Source organism: Olea europaea, chromosome 19, assembly GCF_002742605.1.
Source record: "Olea europaea var. sylvestris chromosome 19, O_europaea_v1, whole genome shotgun sequence".
NCBI classification, from domain to species: domain Eukaryota; kingdom Viridiplantae; phylum Streptophyta; class Magnoliopsida; order Lamiales; family Oleaceae; genus Olea; species Olea europaea.
This window is the reverse complement of record NC_036255.1, coordinates 8,964,994-8,981,254: the sequence shown is the minus strand read 5'-3', so window position 1 is coordinate 8,981,254 and position 16,261 is coordinate 8,964,994. Positions and strand designations below refer to the sequence as shown.

Here is a 16,261-nt window from a genome sequence, read left to right as displayed (position 1 = left end):
TTTGAACTCGTCTCATTCTCAACTAGGACTTTTCATTTCTTGACGACATCAAATAAATCAAATTTGTTCTTCATAAAGTAACCCCATAGCTTCTTAGTAGCATCAACGATAAAAGTAACACAGTAGCGAAAGCCACCAAGAGATGCTACCTGAGATGGTTCCATACATCTATGTGCACCAACTCCAATTGTTCTGACTTGCATGTTCTTTGAGCTTTTGTGAAATTAACCTTTTTCTGCTTTCCGAAGATGCAATCTTCACAGAAATCCAAATCTAGAGACTTTAAACCTGGCAGTTTTCCCTTTGACATCAGAACTTTCATCTCTTTCTCGCTCATATGTCTAAGTCTACGATGCAACGTGCTAGTCTAGACTTCTGATGATGTAATGGCAATGGATCCATGAGTACTAGAAGTAACATATAGAGTATCTTCCTTTTTGCATCTTCTTTCTTTTTTGATTACCTTCCTCGCGTATGTATAAGACCGAATCCATTCGATTTCTATTTTGTTATAATAGAAATTGAGAAGGATTTTTTGATTGAAAAAATCAATACTGATTAGTTCTGTCTCAATTTGTATTTTATAATGTCAGTGTAGCGTTGCTGGGTTGGTAGCCGCAGCGTTCATATTTGCCATGGAGGTCTCCTCCCGAGTACCTGGGGAACCAAGGACAACTGCAATAACAAAGTCCCGGCTCATCACCTCCGCGTTCTCGAACTATAGCAGCCTTTTCCACCGTAGTGAGATATCCCCTAGTAGTTTCATACCTCGGCACGAGATATTCATCCAATCGGACCTACCAGGGAAAGGGACCCGCACAACCCGGCTGTGTGTCTTGAGCTACCACCATAGCTCCTTTGGTCATCTTCCAAGTGTTACCAACAAATGTGGTTGTAATATCGTAGTCAGTAATTTGACCTACTAAAATTAGATTCTATTGTAAACATAGCATATCTCTTACATCCTTGATTCTTAGAACGGTTCCCCTAGGTTGATTTATCTGAACATCACCTTTGCCAACTATGTTGAAAATCTCATAATTTCCAAGATATACCTTGTCGAGGTTGCTTGGCACATAGTTATGGAGTAGCTCCTTGAGCGAAGTAGCATGAAACAACGCATCGGAATCAATTACCCATGTTTCTTCATGAGCATCCACAGCTAGCAACAATGCATTAATTTTCAACATCCGAAACATTAACAAAGTTTTTATCTCCTTGGTTGTTTTCTTGCTTCTTTGGTGCTCCATAATCTTGCTTTGTGTAACCAGATTTTCCACAGTTCAAGCACTTACCTTTGAACTTTGGTCGAGATAGTGATCGACCATTTCTTAACTTGTGTTTCGCCTATGGTTACTGCCTCTATTTGTCTTTTTACCTCTATCATCACATGCTAACGCCAAGCCCAAGGTTTCTCCACTATCTTTTTTTTGTGAATATCTTCTCTAAGAACCAAATCTACAGCATGATTTGGTTTCAACTCTATTGACCTCGTAAAATTGCTTATTGCAACAACCAAAGGATTTCAGCTCTTTGGAAGACTTGATAATAGTGCCAATGCTTTGCATCGTCAAATAAGATATCAACCGATTCCAATTGACTCATAAGTGTGTTGCGGAAACTCTCTCCAAGGATCTTCAATTCCATGTTTTTCGGGTTCAGCCCAATGTATATTTCTCTACCAACAACCAATCCAACCGGCTCCAAACCACAATCAATATAATTTACTTCGATTGCTATTCAATCTTACTCACGTAGAACAAGAAAAAATGATGATTTGTGGCCACAAAGATAGGAGAAGATACCACAAAGGTATATTATGAAGGAATCACCAATTACACAAAGTAAACAAGGGTTTTGGACACTTTTAGAGGCTATTTTTCACACACCAAAGGGGGCAGGCGGGATTCCTCTATTTTTCTCACAAAACCACATATATCATATAAGAAAGTGGCTAGGGTTAGGCTTTAAGTTGGACCTTTAAGGGGCTTAAACGAGCCAATATTCAAGTCATCCAAGAGTGAATACAATTGGACCGGGTATAGTTCGTGGACTTAGTTGTTGGACTTATTTCATTCATCGGCCTATGCCTATGAAATTATTAACCCACGTTAACATCATAGCCCAGAATTTCTTGGGTATCAAAAAACCCAACAAATCTCCACCTTGATATCCAATAAATTTGTAAGCAATCAAAACACACAGTTAGCACTTGCATAATCAAGGTAACCAATAAAATTGGATCACAGATCTTACCTCGTGTTTCTAACCTAAAACACATATCATACATGCTCTATGTACTCATCAGGGCTAAGGTCATGAAAACCTAAATAGAAGCAAATTATTGAATAGTAAACAATCAAAAGTAAATACACATGCGATGATATATTATAGGATATCATACATAGATCTTTTTAGAAACACGTTCATATATAACCACAGATTAATACCAAGTTAATCAAACACACGATCAACTATATATGTAACAAATGTATAAATGACCCTACGTAAAAATCTCACCACATTTATCCTATCCTATTTCGTGTTGCTCACACCTTGAGAACACATATCTCCTATTATCGCCCATAATGCTTATTAGACTGATCACCCAACTCATGTCCAACTGGTGGGTCATAATAGATCTTAAGTTCACGGGATAATCTTCTATCTCCACATCACTTCTCCAAAACTATGTGGATAATAGGTCTCTACCTAACAGAAGTAATAGAATTACCTCTCCCACACTCCACTTGATCAGGATTCCTTTATTGATAAAGGATTCTAGACATTTAATCACATCTCCACTCGTTATCCAAATGTCACATTACACATCCCCGATACAAACCACAATATACCCCTAGGCATCTATACTCCACCTCACTAAAAGATATCCAACACACTGCTAATGCATCCTAACCCACTATGCATGCAAACAATTACACCAAGTAATCATATTGCCCAAAATTCATGAAAAGCACATATCAAACATATTGAAATACAGCATACCGTCATGCAACAAATTAGGTAATCACATACATGCAAAAAGAATCACACATAAATACATAAGTAGTAACTAGGTTTACTCTCAATAAACGTCACTAGGATCATCACTCGACCCTAAAGCCAAATTTGCCTCACCTCTCATCTTACCGTTCAGCTTATCCTTCTTCTTGGGACAATCTCTAATGAAGTGTCCCAACTTACCACAACTACAACACATTTTGCCACTAGACTTGTCTCGTCCCTTACACTTCTTCTTACTACCCTCATCACTTGAGTCACTACTCGAATCACTACTTTAAGCAAATACAGTTTATTAGAAGTAGACTTAAATAAATATAAGTTCTCCAACTTTTTCCAAAGTTCTTTTGTTGAATCAAGTTTTTGAAATTTTCTCAAAACATTGTGCAAAATAATTGAAGTTTGAGCAAGTTCATCATATTATTCCTTTTGTGCGTCTATCAAATTTGCAGGAAATTTGCTATATATAGCTTTTGTAACTCTTTGTTTAACTAAAATCTCTTCCATCTTTTGTTGCCAAATTGAAAAATCCCACTTTGCATTCAAAATTCTAACTTTGAAATGAGAAGATATTTTTGTAAGGTAGAACAACTAAAGTGCACAAATAAGCCACAGAAAACAATCCTAAGATCGCAGTATACACTATTCTAGAATCCAAGGGTTTCGTTAGACTCTAAAACTCAATATCAAAAGAATGTTCAAACGGCTCAAGTCAATGTGTTCTAATAGAATAATCAATGGAACACTGAGGTGTATCAAAAAAAATTCAAATTCTCATACAATGCAGTCTAACAAAGTGACTAAACGACAATTGAAGCACAAAGGTAATTACCAACTTGCATAAATTCAACACTTCTAATATGGCAAATAATTCATAAATTTCTAGCACAAGCAATGATTATCCCACATGGTAACCCCAATCCTATTGCCATCCCACACGATGATGTGCTAAATAATGAAATTTAAATTAGGGTAAGCTAATATACTAGAGCGGACCGATCTGAGTACAAAAATAATGATAGATGTAAATTTACCACTTTACGACCACCACTATTCGCCCTAAAGTCTCCAACAACTGCAGCAACCAATTAAACAAAAAATGAACTCGAACGCGTAAGGGGGTAAAACCATTTAGAGTTATAATTTTGCCCAAAATAGAAATCGAACACCACTACAGGGTCCAGCACACCTCTATGAACAAGCTGTTTTCAGACACCATTGTCGTAATCCTTTCCTCGCTCCTGCACGTGCCTCTATCAAAACTCCACATGTCACTATCGTCGACGAACGTCACTTCCATACCAAATATGTAAGGGTACCTCGACCTGTGCGGTCTGTCAATGATCTTCATTAGTCCAATTGGCCATTGGGTTGGCTGAAAATCGCAATTACATGAGCGATTCTCAATTCTCGGGCATTTGTTATGGATAGATTTGTAATGTGTTTTCTACTTCGTTTCAACTGATTTTCTAGTCAGTTTTTGGTGAGCTTTTCTAGCCAAATCTGCCACCTTGAAACTATGATACTAATTATCGTGAAAGTTTGCTCCAAGAATTTTCTAAACTATATTTTTAGGCTCAATTTCACATTACCTTTCTCTATTAAACAATTAATCCAAATGGCTCCAACCTGCAATCAATATATTTATCTCGATTGCTTCTCAATCTCACCTACAAAGGTCAAGATTATGGTGATGGTTTGTAAGCCACAAAGACACGAGAAAAACAATGGAAGAAACATGAGATGGAGGCTAAAACAAAAGTGAAAGTCGTCGAATTTTTGTCGCACGAAAGTAGTTGATTTTTTGACAGTAAGAGTAGCCACATTTTCATACTCGTTTCTCATAAAATCACTCACTAACGACTAGAGTAGAAACAACATATATATAGGGTTAGTTTAGGCTTTAGTTAGACCAATAATAAGGTTAAATAGGTCAAGATTCAATGCCATCCAACAAATAATATATATGAGCAGTGAGTAACATTAATTTCTTAAACTATTTCCAATGGTCCATGTTGTTTTTGGGTTGAGCCTTTGGACTTGATTGTTGATAATCAATTCACATTGGCAAATGCCTGTGAAATTATATTTTGATGTTTACATTATAGCCCGAGATGCATTGAGTATCAAAACCCAACACTTCCATTATGATTCAAAGTCGGGGAACAAGCAATCAAGAACAAATTTTGTATTATTATTAAATAGTTTTTTAAAATTAAATATTATATTCATAAAAATACATAAGTATTTTTTTCATACAATGTTATGTAGTGTTTCTTTTTCTTACTTTTTTCAGAAATAATATTTTCACGTATCATGTTGAGTCATGTTTTGTTTTTTGTTTACATTTCCGTGCACCCAACGGCACCAACCTCTAGCACAACTGCTAAGTGAAAGAAAGAAATGGGCAACTTCATGATTTCAAAATAGAATGCAATGAAGATAGGGGATAAATGATGTCTTATCTCATGGCTTTCCAATGGAAGAAAAACAACATTGCCATATGAAAAGCATTTAAAAAGTTCTTGTCTTTTTTATGCTCATTTTAAGAAATCCCCGATTGGATAAGATAGAGTAGGGCACCTCTGCCAGTATCTTATATAAGATTGATGAGAGAGGTGGCGCTACCAAATGAGGAGAGTAGAGTTGTGAGGGCAAATTTCGCAAAATTTGAATTTTGAAAATTGAAAATTATATGGAATTTTTTTTTAAAAAAATATTATGTTAAATCTTGGAAATTTTAGTGCAAAATATTGGATTTTAAATTCAGTGTGGGGGTAGCAAACCCCCTGCCCACACTGTAGATCCACCCATTCTGCCACAATACAGCCACAAAGATAGGGACGGAAAGATGGAATCACCACGATCAGCAAAAAAGATGGCTTCCCTTATTGTTTAGTACATTTTAGTTGTTTGTATTTTACATCTTATTTTAATTGGTATTGTCTTGCATCATAGTAGCGTTTCATGTCTCGAAGATTTTCTTACTACTCAAGTACTCCTAAGACATAAGTTGTTTCTTTGTTGTTGGATATATTGTATAAAAATAAAAGAGTTTCTACATATTTAAATCCAAATCGATGTTCATGCATGAATCTACAGATTGTAATATTGTGTTATTCAATTCTCTCGATTTTGCCTACATCACTAATGCACTCACGATCATCTAATAAGGGGGATTGAACTTTTTACTTCTCGTTTCTTTTTGTACTTTGGAGTAGGCCTTGAGTAGGGATGGCAAAAATACTCATCAAACCTGATACCCGCGAAAGGGATTACCTGCTTAATCGGATAAACAGGTCGGGTACGGGTAGCGGGGGCCTTGCCTCGCGATGTTATTTTTTTTTTTTTTTTTTTTTAAGAATTTAATACTTTAAATAGAAAAGCTCTATGAAATTTCATTAATTCTAATAGAAAATAACAACTAAAATTATTTAATGAATATGATAAATAATAAAAACCTTAGTTTACCAAATATATTTGAATAATTTAACTTTTAAAAATAAATAAATTAATTAAAAAAATCAATAACTATATTATTGCCTCACTTGAATGAATGAGAGTAATAAAATGAATATCAAAAACTAAAAATAAAATAAAATAATAAACGGTACGTAAACTAGACAATCTCCTCCCCCCATCCGCCCTGCCCTGTCTTAAACGGGTAACGACGCGTCCCGTTGCCATCCCTAGCCTTGAGGGCGTAGGAATAAAGTGTAAATATTCTTATGGAAAACATTCTTTATCAAATTTTGCTAGAAAATATGTCACTTGACATTACTTTCCCTAATAATATTGAGTCGAAAAATGACCAAGTGAATATGCATACAAGAAATGCTAAGAGAGAAGCTTAGCTTTGCTTAAGATTGTTTCAAGTAATTTAACAAATTGAGATTTTATATAAGATTTTGCAATAAGTGTCCAGCAAGTGTTGCCCAATTTCTCATCTAGGCCCTGGTTTTACTATGTGACATGGCTTCTTATAATGTCCTCATATGCATAGCAACTGATGTCTATCTTACATTATGCCCTGTTTGACAATCACTATTTGGGGGAAAAGACAATGTTCTGAATAATTATTTTTAGAAGAATATGTGGTTAAAAAGATGAAAAAAATTTTGAATTTAGGTATAAAATATTTTATTGTGTGAATTTATGCTTCTTAAATTATTTGCTACAGTAACATTCTCCACCAGACATTCGCACAATAAAATATTCTATACATAAACCAATAAAGATTCTTTAATATTTTAACCACACATTCTCGAGAAACTTTAATTTCTCCCATAATGGGAGACAAGCAGGCTCTAAGATAAAATAAAGGATAATTAGCACAAAACGTCCCTGTCTTTCATGATTTTTGTGGAAAACGTCCCTACCTTTCATTTTTTGGCACATTTCATCCCTACCTTTACATCTTCTTGTGGAAAACATCTTTTTCATCATTTTTCTCAATAAAAGGTATAAAATGACCAATATACCCTTCTATTTAAATTTAAAAAATAAAAAAAAATAAAGAATTAATTGCAATCATAGTCCCAATTTTAAAAAAAAAGTTCAAAAGAGTCCCAAACAAAAAAAAATAAAAAGTACATAATCCTCGAAAATTAAGGAAAGAACATACAGATAAAACTAAAGAAATAGAATCTCGAAAACTATGCTTTTATATATACAAACAGTTCCCCAAACTGTTACCCTCGGATTTCCAACCATAATCCTCGAAAATTAATCTCCTCGTGTTGATTTCAGTCCAATATCTCTCACAAAAGGATGTGATAACAATTGGGTTGCAATCCATCGTTTACAGGAATTCTTCTGAGAACAACATTGAATGAAATTCTTGAAATTTTTCAATGCACTTTCCAACAAGCTCGATGGTTCGCCAAAGCATATGGCACACATAAGTGTAGCCCAGTTAGGTCTTTGTCCCTCCGACAAGTATGGAAAATGGCCCATGAACAATTCCAGTAGAGTCAATCCTAAGTTTCGTATATCATCGGCGTACCCCTTGTAATTGCCGCCGTATGTATCCAGGTCGAATCTTTCCGGGCTCATATAAGCGCATGTTCCAACATAGGAATTGCAAGGATCCAATGTCCGGTGCATGATTTTACTAACTCCAAAATCAGAAATTTTCACTTCAATTTTATTGTTTACTAATATATTTGACGGCTTCAAATCTCTGTGAATGATCTTGTGGGAGTGCAAATATTCATTTATTTTTGTTTGGGACTCTTTTAAGCCTTTTTTTGAAAATTGGGACTATGATTGCAATTAGTTCTTTATTATTTTTTTTAAAATTTAAATAGAAGGGTATATTGGTCAATTTATACCTTTTATTGAGAAAAATGATGAAAATGATGTTTTGCACAAGAAAAGGTAAAGGTAGGGATAAAATGCCCCAAAAAACAAAAAGTAGGGACGTTTTCCAAAAAAATCATGAAAGGTAGGGACGTTTTGTGCTAATTACCCTAAAATAAACTACGTACTGATAGATAGATAACTACTAGTCATGCCCTTACAGAAAACTCCACCTCCACAAATGAAATTGTGTTGTGGCTCAGAAAAAATATTTTTAATTTCGTCATTGGCTGTGGCACCACCATTACCTTACAGAAATTACTACAGTAAAAAATAATATATTTCCCGAATTCACCCCCACCACCACACTGGCAACTCACCTTATCATCCTTCTACAATTTGTTGGATATAAGTCCTTGTGAACATAAGGTTGCTATATAAGATTTTGTAGTAAGAAGTTGGGCAACGCTTATTGGACTCGAATTGCTCATTTGAATTTTCTGGACTCTGATATCATATTGAGTGTTAATATTCCATCTTTAAGTATCAAATCTTAACGAGAGGTGTAACTCAAATATTTGTATGTTCTTCGTCTTACTTTATATTTAAATGGCATGGGATTTCACGCTCAATTAAAAGACATACTCAAAACTAAAAAGTATTCTTGAAATGTCTAATGTTTTGCATGTTTAATAACACATTCCTAAACTTTTATCGACTTTTCAAACCATCAAATTTCAATTTTGATCGCATATTTCATTGCATCCACAATTTTTTTTTTCAACTTATCAATCAGACATTTTATGAACTGTTCTCAAAATATGCTAATTTTTATTTTTCTGAAAAACTTTGTCAAACAACTCGTTAATTACTTCTAGGTTTGCCTACTGGAATTCAAGCAGTTAGATTGGCTAAAAAATCTAAGTCTAATTTTCCAAGATTGATTGGTTAATTGACTTAAATAATTCAAGATTTCACACTACATTTATGAATTGAAAGTTGAGGATGGGTTATGATTAGGACGGGAATGCTTACAGACGAAACAGGGGAGTTATTTCTCTTTCCAACCACACCTATAAATTGATTTACTGAGTTCATTTCACGCATCCTTAAATTTTATTTTAGAGTTAGTTCATTCTCATATATATATATATATGCTGGAATTCAAATTTTACTTCTTGTTCGAGTTCTCAATTCAGTCAAACAATCAACTTTCTGCCTTATGTCGAAAGATCAGTAAAATATGAATCATTCTTCAAAACTGGCCAGTTTACTTCAATGTTTATTGTGGGGGGAAAATTGTAATGCTACACAAAAATATAAAATTCATTTACCGTGACGAAAAAAAAAACCAATTTGGTAGTAGAATATATAAATAAGGTACATGAATATATTCTTCTGGCCCTTGTTGAAAATTATAATGTAAGATCATTGACACTCTTGACATCATATATTGAAATAAATTCAAATCGTATGCAGTTATATTCAAGTCATGAGCATTCAAATTTTAGGCATCATCGCTTACACAAATTTATACAAAGGAGTAAATAAGTTACTCGCGAGGCCAAACAATTTCTAGACTATCAACTTATGAGAGAATATTTAATAATAGAAGTAATCATATAGTATGTAGATATCGCGTTATACACACGGGGAATATCACTACCACAAACCATACCAATAAAGATCAAGTAAAGAGAATAAATCTGCTTACAAGATATTACATTTGAATAAGAACATGAGTAACAAAAAAATGTCTTGTTATAATGGATATGCATATTCCTCGAAGTTACCTAGGATATAACTCACTCATTGAGGCCTCATTCGTTGATAAATGAGTGGTATTCTCTGATTGATCTGTGGATGAATGAGTCTTATGAAGAGCTAAAATTTCCGGACGAAAGCTACCTGACATGAAAAATGCAGGTCGTGAAGGTACTGCCAGAGTTAAGGAAAAGCTAGAGAGCATGAGAACCACCGATCCCATTGTAGGTCTATCCGTTGCATTTTCTTGAACACATAACAAACCGATGTGAATACATCTCATAATATCACGCATGGATCCTGAAGAAGTCCTCAATGCAGGATCTATTATATTTGCAACCGTTTCTTGGTGCCAATTTTTCCAAACCTATGAGAATTGAAATGTTTAAATACAATAAATATAATCATTGGTGGCTTCAAATTGATTCAGACCAAACCTTATCATATTTGTACTTACACAACTTATGAGGTCATCCCCACTCTCCCCATTTCGAAAATTATAAGTTTTCTGACCACTTATGATTTCCAAAATTAGGACACCAAAGCTGTAGACATCCGATTTAACAGAGAAGTGTCCATGTAACACATACTCAGGTGCCATGTATCCACCGTGATGGTCAATTTGTAAGGATATCATTAGCAGCGAGTTTAATAAAATAATCATCTAGCTATTTTTAGTTATTAACATGACCATATATGTTTTGTTTGTGCATCACTTCATATTTTCTTTTCGTAACAACCACTATGTAAAAATAAACTAAGTGATACTCTGAGACAAGAACTTTGTAAATTGCTTACTATGTTCCTACTATTCTGCTAGTGCTGTGTTGAGTTTCGCTCGGGAGAAATAATCTTGCCATATCAAAATCTGAAATTTTGGGGTTTATCTTTCCATCTAACAAAACATTGCTAGCTTTGAGATCTCGGTGAATGATTCGGAGGCGAGAATCTTCATGTAGATAAAGAAGTCCCTTGGCAACCCCGCCGATGATTATATAACGCTTTTCCCAATCTAAACATGGATTGTTTGAATCTACAACAACGATAATTACACTTAAATATAATTAGCCATACAGAGCAACTAGATTGCTTTAAGAATTTTGAGATATGATTTACTTTAAAAAAATAATAATAATGAAATTTTACCAAATATGAAGCGGTCCAAACTCCCATTCTGAACCCATTCGTATATAAGAAGTCTTTCATTTCCTTCAACAGAGAAACCTAAGAGCCTAACTAGATTCCTGTGTTGAAGTCTCGCTACTAGCAAGACCTCATTCTTAAATTCCAAGTTACCTTGCCCTGAGTCGTGGGACAACCTTTTTACTGCGATATCTTTTCCGTTTGGGAGTTTACCCTGCGATTAAATCACAAGAGAATATTACATGAACTTCCTGGTAATATTAATTTGTATGACACGTGATAGATCACTTAAATACTTAACCTTGTAAACCACACCAAATCCACCTTGCCCCAACTTGTTAACATCAGAGAAATTGTCTGTTGCAACTCTAATCGTACCAAAGTCATATTGTAGGGATTCCACAGTACTGATTTCCTCGTCAACTTGACCAAAGTATAAAGTAACATTAGAAATTTGTAATTAAAAGATATCACAGATAGATGTGGATCTACGTAAAATTTGAAACATAAACTTACGATCAACTTTTTCCCTTGGTTTACGCATTTTTTTCGTTTTTAAGTAGATGCCAATGCAAAGAGCAAGTATTAGACACACGGCAATTGGAACGATGACAATAATGATAGTTCGGGTTGTATTTTTCCCATTTCATATATATTTTGGGGATAATTGTAGCTGAGGCCCGAAACCTTTTAAAAAGTTGCAAACTTTCCGTTAACTTTTTATTTGTTGTAACCGTCATCCCAGACTTTTCAAAATGTTACAGATGAAGCCCCAATGAATGGATTCCATCCATGTTTCTATTAGTTGACCGAAAAAATGGACTTTGACCACATATTAATCAATTATAAAAGGACAAAATGATAATTTTATATTTTGCACATTAAAAAATTTAAATAAAAACTACAACAAAAAAATAAGAAAACAAAATAAAAAGGAAAAAAAGTTCTTCTCCCTCACCTTTACCCTTACCCCAACCCCTAGACCTAGTAATCAGATTGATGAGCTTGAGACTGTGAATCCAAGAAGAACCCACATCTCACTCCTTTCTCACTCTTCTCAAGACCATTGCCAATCACCTATTTCTTCATCACTGCAGTGGCGGATCCAGCTGATGGCGAGCTAGGGCAGCCGCCCTAGTTGGATCCGCCGGGAGTTTTTTTGTTTTGTTGACAGTAGTAGATAAACATTTTATATATATTTGATAATTCATATTTATTCTAATCAACTCTAGCAGCTGAATTGGTTGGAGCCTCTACTTTCAAAACAAAAGGTGTAGGGTTCGAATATTTTGCTAACCAAATTTATTGCACAATTTTTATACTTCTTCAATTTTCTCTAAAACTAATGTAAGAGAGTGGGGATTTGAACCTGTGACAGGTCATGAAAGTTATTGATAGTTAAACCACCATGACACTCAATGACTTTTGATACAAAACATTACAGAATAATATATATTTTGTTTTAGTTGGTTTAATGCAATTGAAAGGATTCGAACCTATGTTATTTGCTTTGAATTATAGGAAACCCTATCAATATAACAAAAATATATATGTTCAATTGTTTTTGAAATAATTATTATATTTAATTTTTAATATTTTATTACGGTCAACATCCGCCCGTGCTCACTCAAAATTCTAGATTTGCCACTGCATCACTGCCCAATTATCAGCCTCATCAACCCATGAACGCACGAATTCATCGAGGGTTGTGGTTTCTCCAGCATCCACATATTGTTCTTGAAAGGATTAGGGGGCTTCCTACAAGCAAGGGGTTTGAAACTCTAATTCTTCATCATCCTAAGGTGTACATTGGTGCACTTCTTTCTGGGATTTTGATGGCTGTTTAAACTATAAAAATTGCTGCCAGGACTCTCAGATTCAATTCTAGGGCAAGTTTCTTGAATAGAAAATGACATTGATGCAGGCTAAAAATCTGAAGAATAAACGTAGTTGTTGATGCCCATCTCTTTGTGGGTTTTCGCCTCATCGTTGACACAATCTTCCTCCGGTTCGTATTTACCCTCGGCCTCGATTGGACAAGTCAACGATGTCGTTTGGGAGGAGTTTCTACTTAATTGGGTATGGGTGGGGAAGGGACGGGAAAAAGAGGAGGGTTTTCTTTTTTAATTTTTTTAAACTTATTTTAACGCAGTAAATGAAAAGTTACTATTTTACCCTTTTAAAAATATTAAAAATATAGTTAAACCGAACCAAAAATTTCGGGTATTTAGTAAATAGAACCGTCGGGTCCAAATATAATTATGGAACCGTTCGGGTTTGATTCCGTTCGGATCGATTCGATTCTGTTCGGTTTTGTACTATAATTAAATTTTTTAACATTTATAACTACATAAATACAACTAATAACACACTCAATCGTAATTTTATAAATTAACGTAATCCAATTTAACATGTATATAACAAGTTTTCCAACAAGATTAATTTACCAATCACATATAAGGAAGCTTACACACTATCTTATTCAAATGATCAACGGTCGAAGATCCCCATCGGAGCTCGGAGGTCATAGCTTCGGACTCAGAGTTGGAGGTTCTATACATCTATTTGAGTTTTGGAATGTCAGATGTGTTATTTGTAGGTGATAATGTGTGTAATTTATTTAGGGTTAGTCATTAGTGGGTTGGATCACTTGGATGTTGGGCTAAAAAATGGAAGAATAAAAACTAAAAATGGCACTTGGGCTAAAAATTAAAAAATTAGAAATTAAACAAATAATAGGGCCAAAAATTGGATTTAGAAATTGGTTGGGTTAGGTCAAGCTAGCTAGGCTAGGGCTTAGGAGATAAAGTATCAATTAATCACCTAATTTGTTAATTTGTTTAGAAAAAATTAAAATAATTTGATTTATTCAATATAAAAAAAAATTAGGAATATTTGGTTCTTGGTCTAGAACTGAGAATCGAACCGTACCCGTCGATTCTTGATTCAGATACCCATTCGGGTATTTAACTTGAGAAGANTATATATATATATATATATATATATATATATATATATGTATGTATGTATGTATGTATGTATGTATGTATGTATGTATGTATGTATGTATGTATTATTTTATTTTATTTTATTTACATTTTCAATATTTCGATTTATGTCATTATTAGGGAATAAAATATAAATTCAAAATGAATTTTTAACGGGTAAACTATCCAAAATTATTTTTAATCTTTTTTTCTCCTTCACGGGGCAAGTTTGGGGCGGAGCATTCTCGCCCTACCTTGCCCTGCCCCACCAACCCGTTCAAGGCGAGCTTTTTTACCCCATTCGGCTCAGGACGCATCAGGGCGTGTTTCATAAGTTCTTTCCAAACAATTGCTTGTTTCATTTGCCAAACTAATAAATTAAGACATAATTGACTTTATTCTTAAAAATCAGTGATTAAGCGACTCAAGCTTTAAAATTGAGTAAGTTGGTCCTCAATCTTTTATCCTAATCAATCTAAAACGACAGAAACCATCCTCTACTAATGGTGGGGGCCAACTTATTATTTGGATAATACCGTGGTGACAAATGGTCTTATCATCGGAAAATATCTCTGGCCAAAAAAAAAAAAAGACAAAGTCCTTACCCGGCGGCTGCGGTGACGGTGGCGGTGGCATTGGTGGTGTTGGTGGCTGGGGTACTGCTTCAACCATCGATGCGTTGTAGAATGGATCCGTATCAGTTTCGAAACGAAGATAGCAACTAGGAGTAAGGACTCTAACTCCTTTTGCACCCTCACAGCATTCTCGAATCCGTTGGGCAGATTTATTCAAGCAGTCACCACATTCCTCCGGGGTTATATCAGGTGTGCACTGTTCAAATGCAGAAATTGACGGATGATTCGTATCATTCACAGTCCAAGTGGAAGCAGCAAACTTCTTTGGCAAGCTGTTAAAAGCGGCATGTTCTTGAAGGCTGTTCAACAGGACGTTCAACTGCCAGTAAAAGACTTCTGTATTTGTGACATTTTCCCTACTATGACTTGGCCTCATTGGGGAAATTGCAAGAGTTCCAAAGATAGCCTCGTTGGAGTATCGTACCATACAAAATTCGTGCCATAAGATTGCCCGTTTTTTATATGGACACCTCAGTAAGATTTCGGCTGTAGCATTTTCCACATAATCTCGACACTGAGAAGGCTGAAGATCAGCTCTACAGAGCGCAATGATGTTGACTGTATCAGGATTTTCTCCCGTAGAGGCGTTGTAGAATCCGTTGGCGTCGATATTTGGCGGAACAGAGGAGAGAGAAGTATCAAGGTTTCTTTCGTACGTGCTATTTCTTGTGTACAAACCAGTGGCATCATTGTCCGGACAATCAAAATAAAAATAAATTTGAGTTGGGAACTGGGATTTGACAATAGCAACAAGGTGTATCAGACAGATTAAGAAAATAAAATTATGAAGCCATTTCCTCCCAGAACTCGTTGCTATATGCATGAATATAGTGTTTGCAATATACATATGGAGAGAATACTTGGTGCTATATTTCAGTACAAGTATATATATATACCATTCTAATAATTTAAACCTTATTTGATATGGAAAATCGTCGCATCAGTCCCCACCATGTCATTTCAAAAAATCATTTTTCCCTGACCTACAAATTTTGGCCCTGTCCGTCTCGAATATTGTCACAAGACATTTCAAAGTGACCTTTCTTCTTTGAACAAGAACCACAATCTGATTAATGAGCCAATTTCATTTAATGAAATTGAAAGGAAAAAAAAAGTTGTATTAAATGAGAAAAAAATCGATTAAAATGTTGTCAACTTTATTATTCAATCAATTTCGATACTTCATGGCAAACATTCAATTCATTTTTATAGTTTACCAATTTGCAAAGGACTTTAGATATGCACGACCAACCTAATTGAGGTAGAAAATGAGAAAGAATGATGAATTGACAAAATTACGAACTTATTAATTTTGAACAAGTCAAGAAATGAACGAAGAAGTGGAAGAAAATTCAATAGTTTTAGAACTCTGCCTGCACGGAAAATCTGTGTAGGTAGTTTGATATATGA

The 16,261-nt window shown here is 34.7% G+C and overlaps 2 protein-coding genes across 2 annotated transcripts; both read right to left on the bottom strand.

The window, feature by feature from the left end:
- Window positions 1–1,393: 1,393 nt before the first annotated feature.
- LOC111368311 (mitogen-activated protein kinase kinase 8-like) lies at window positions 1,394–10,100 on the bottom strand. Its single transcript, XM_022989544.1, has 6 exons — window positions 9,911–10,100; window positions 7,827–8,264; window positions 5,808–5,908; window positions 5,368–5,432; window positions 2,713–2,763; window positions 1,394–1,502 (listed from the first exon to the last, which is right to left on the bottom strand). Exons 1-6 carry the CDS (start codon window positions 10,098–10,100, stop codon window positions 1,394–1,396), a joined length of 954 nt encoding a protein of 317 aa, XP_022845312.1.
- On the bottom strand, window positions 9,978–15,706 carry LOC111368310 (cysteine-rich receptor-like protein kinase 25). Its single transcript, XM_022989543.1, has 10 exons — window positions 14,822–15,706; window positions 14,471–14,586; window positions 12,322–12,482; window positions 12,188–12,240; window positions 11,746–11,871; window positions 11,531–11,652; window positions 11,233–11,443; window positions 10,885–11,119; window positions 10,544–10,694; window positions 9,978–10,453 (listed from the first exon to the last, which is right to left on the bottom strand). The coding sequence occupies exons 1-10, from the start codon at window positions 15,696–15,698 to the stop codon at window positions 10,112–10,114; spliced, it is 2,394 nt and encodes a 797-aa protein (XP_022845311.1). The 5' UTR covers window positions 15,699–15,706; the 3' UTR covers window positions 9,978–10,111.
- Between the last annotated feature and the right edge of the window lie 555 nt (window positions 15,707–16,261).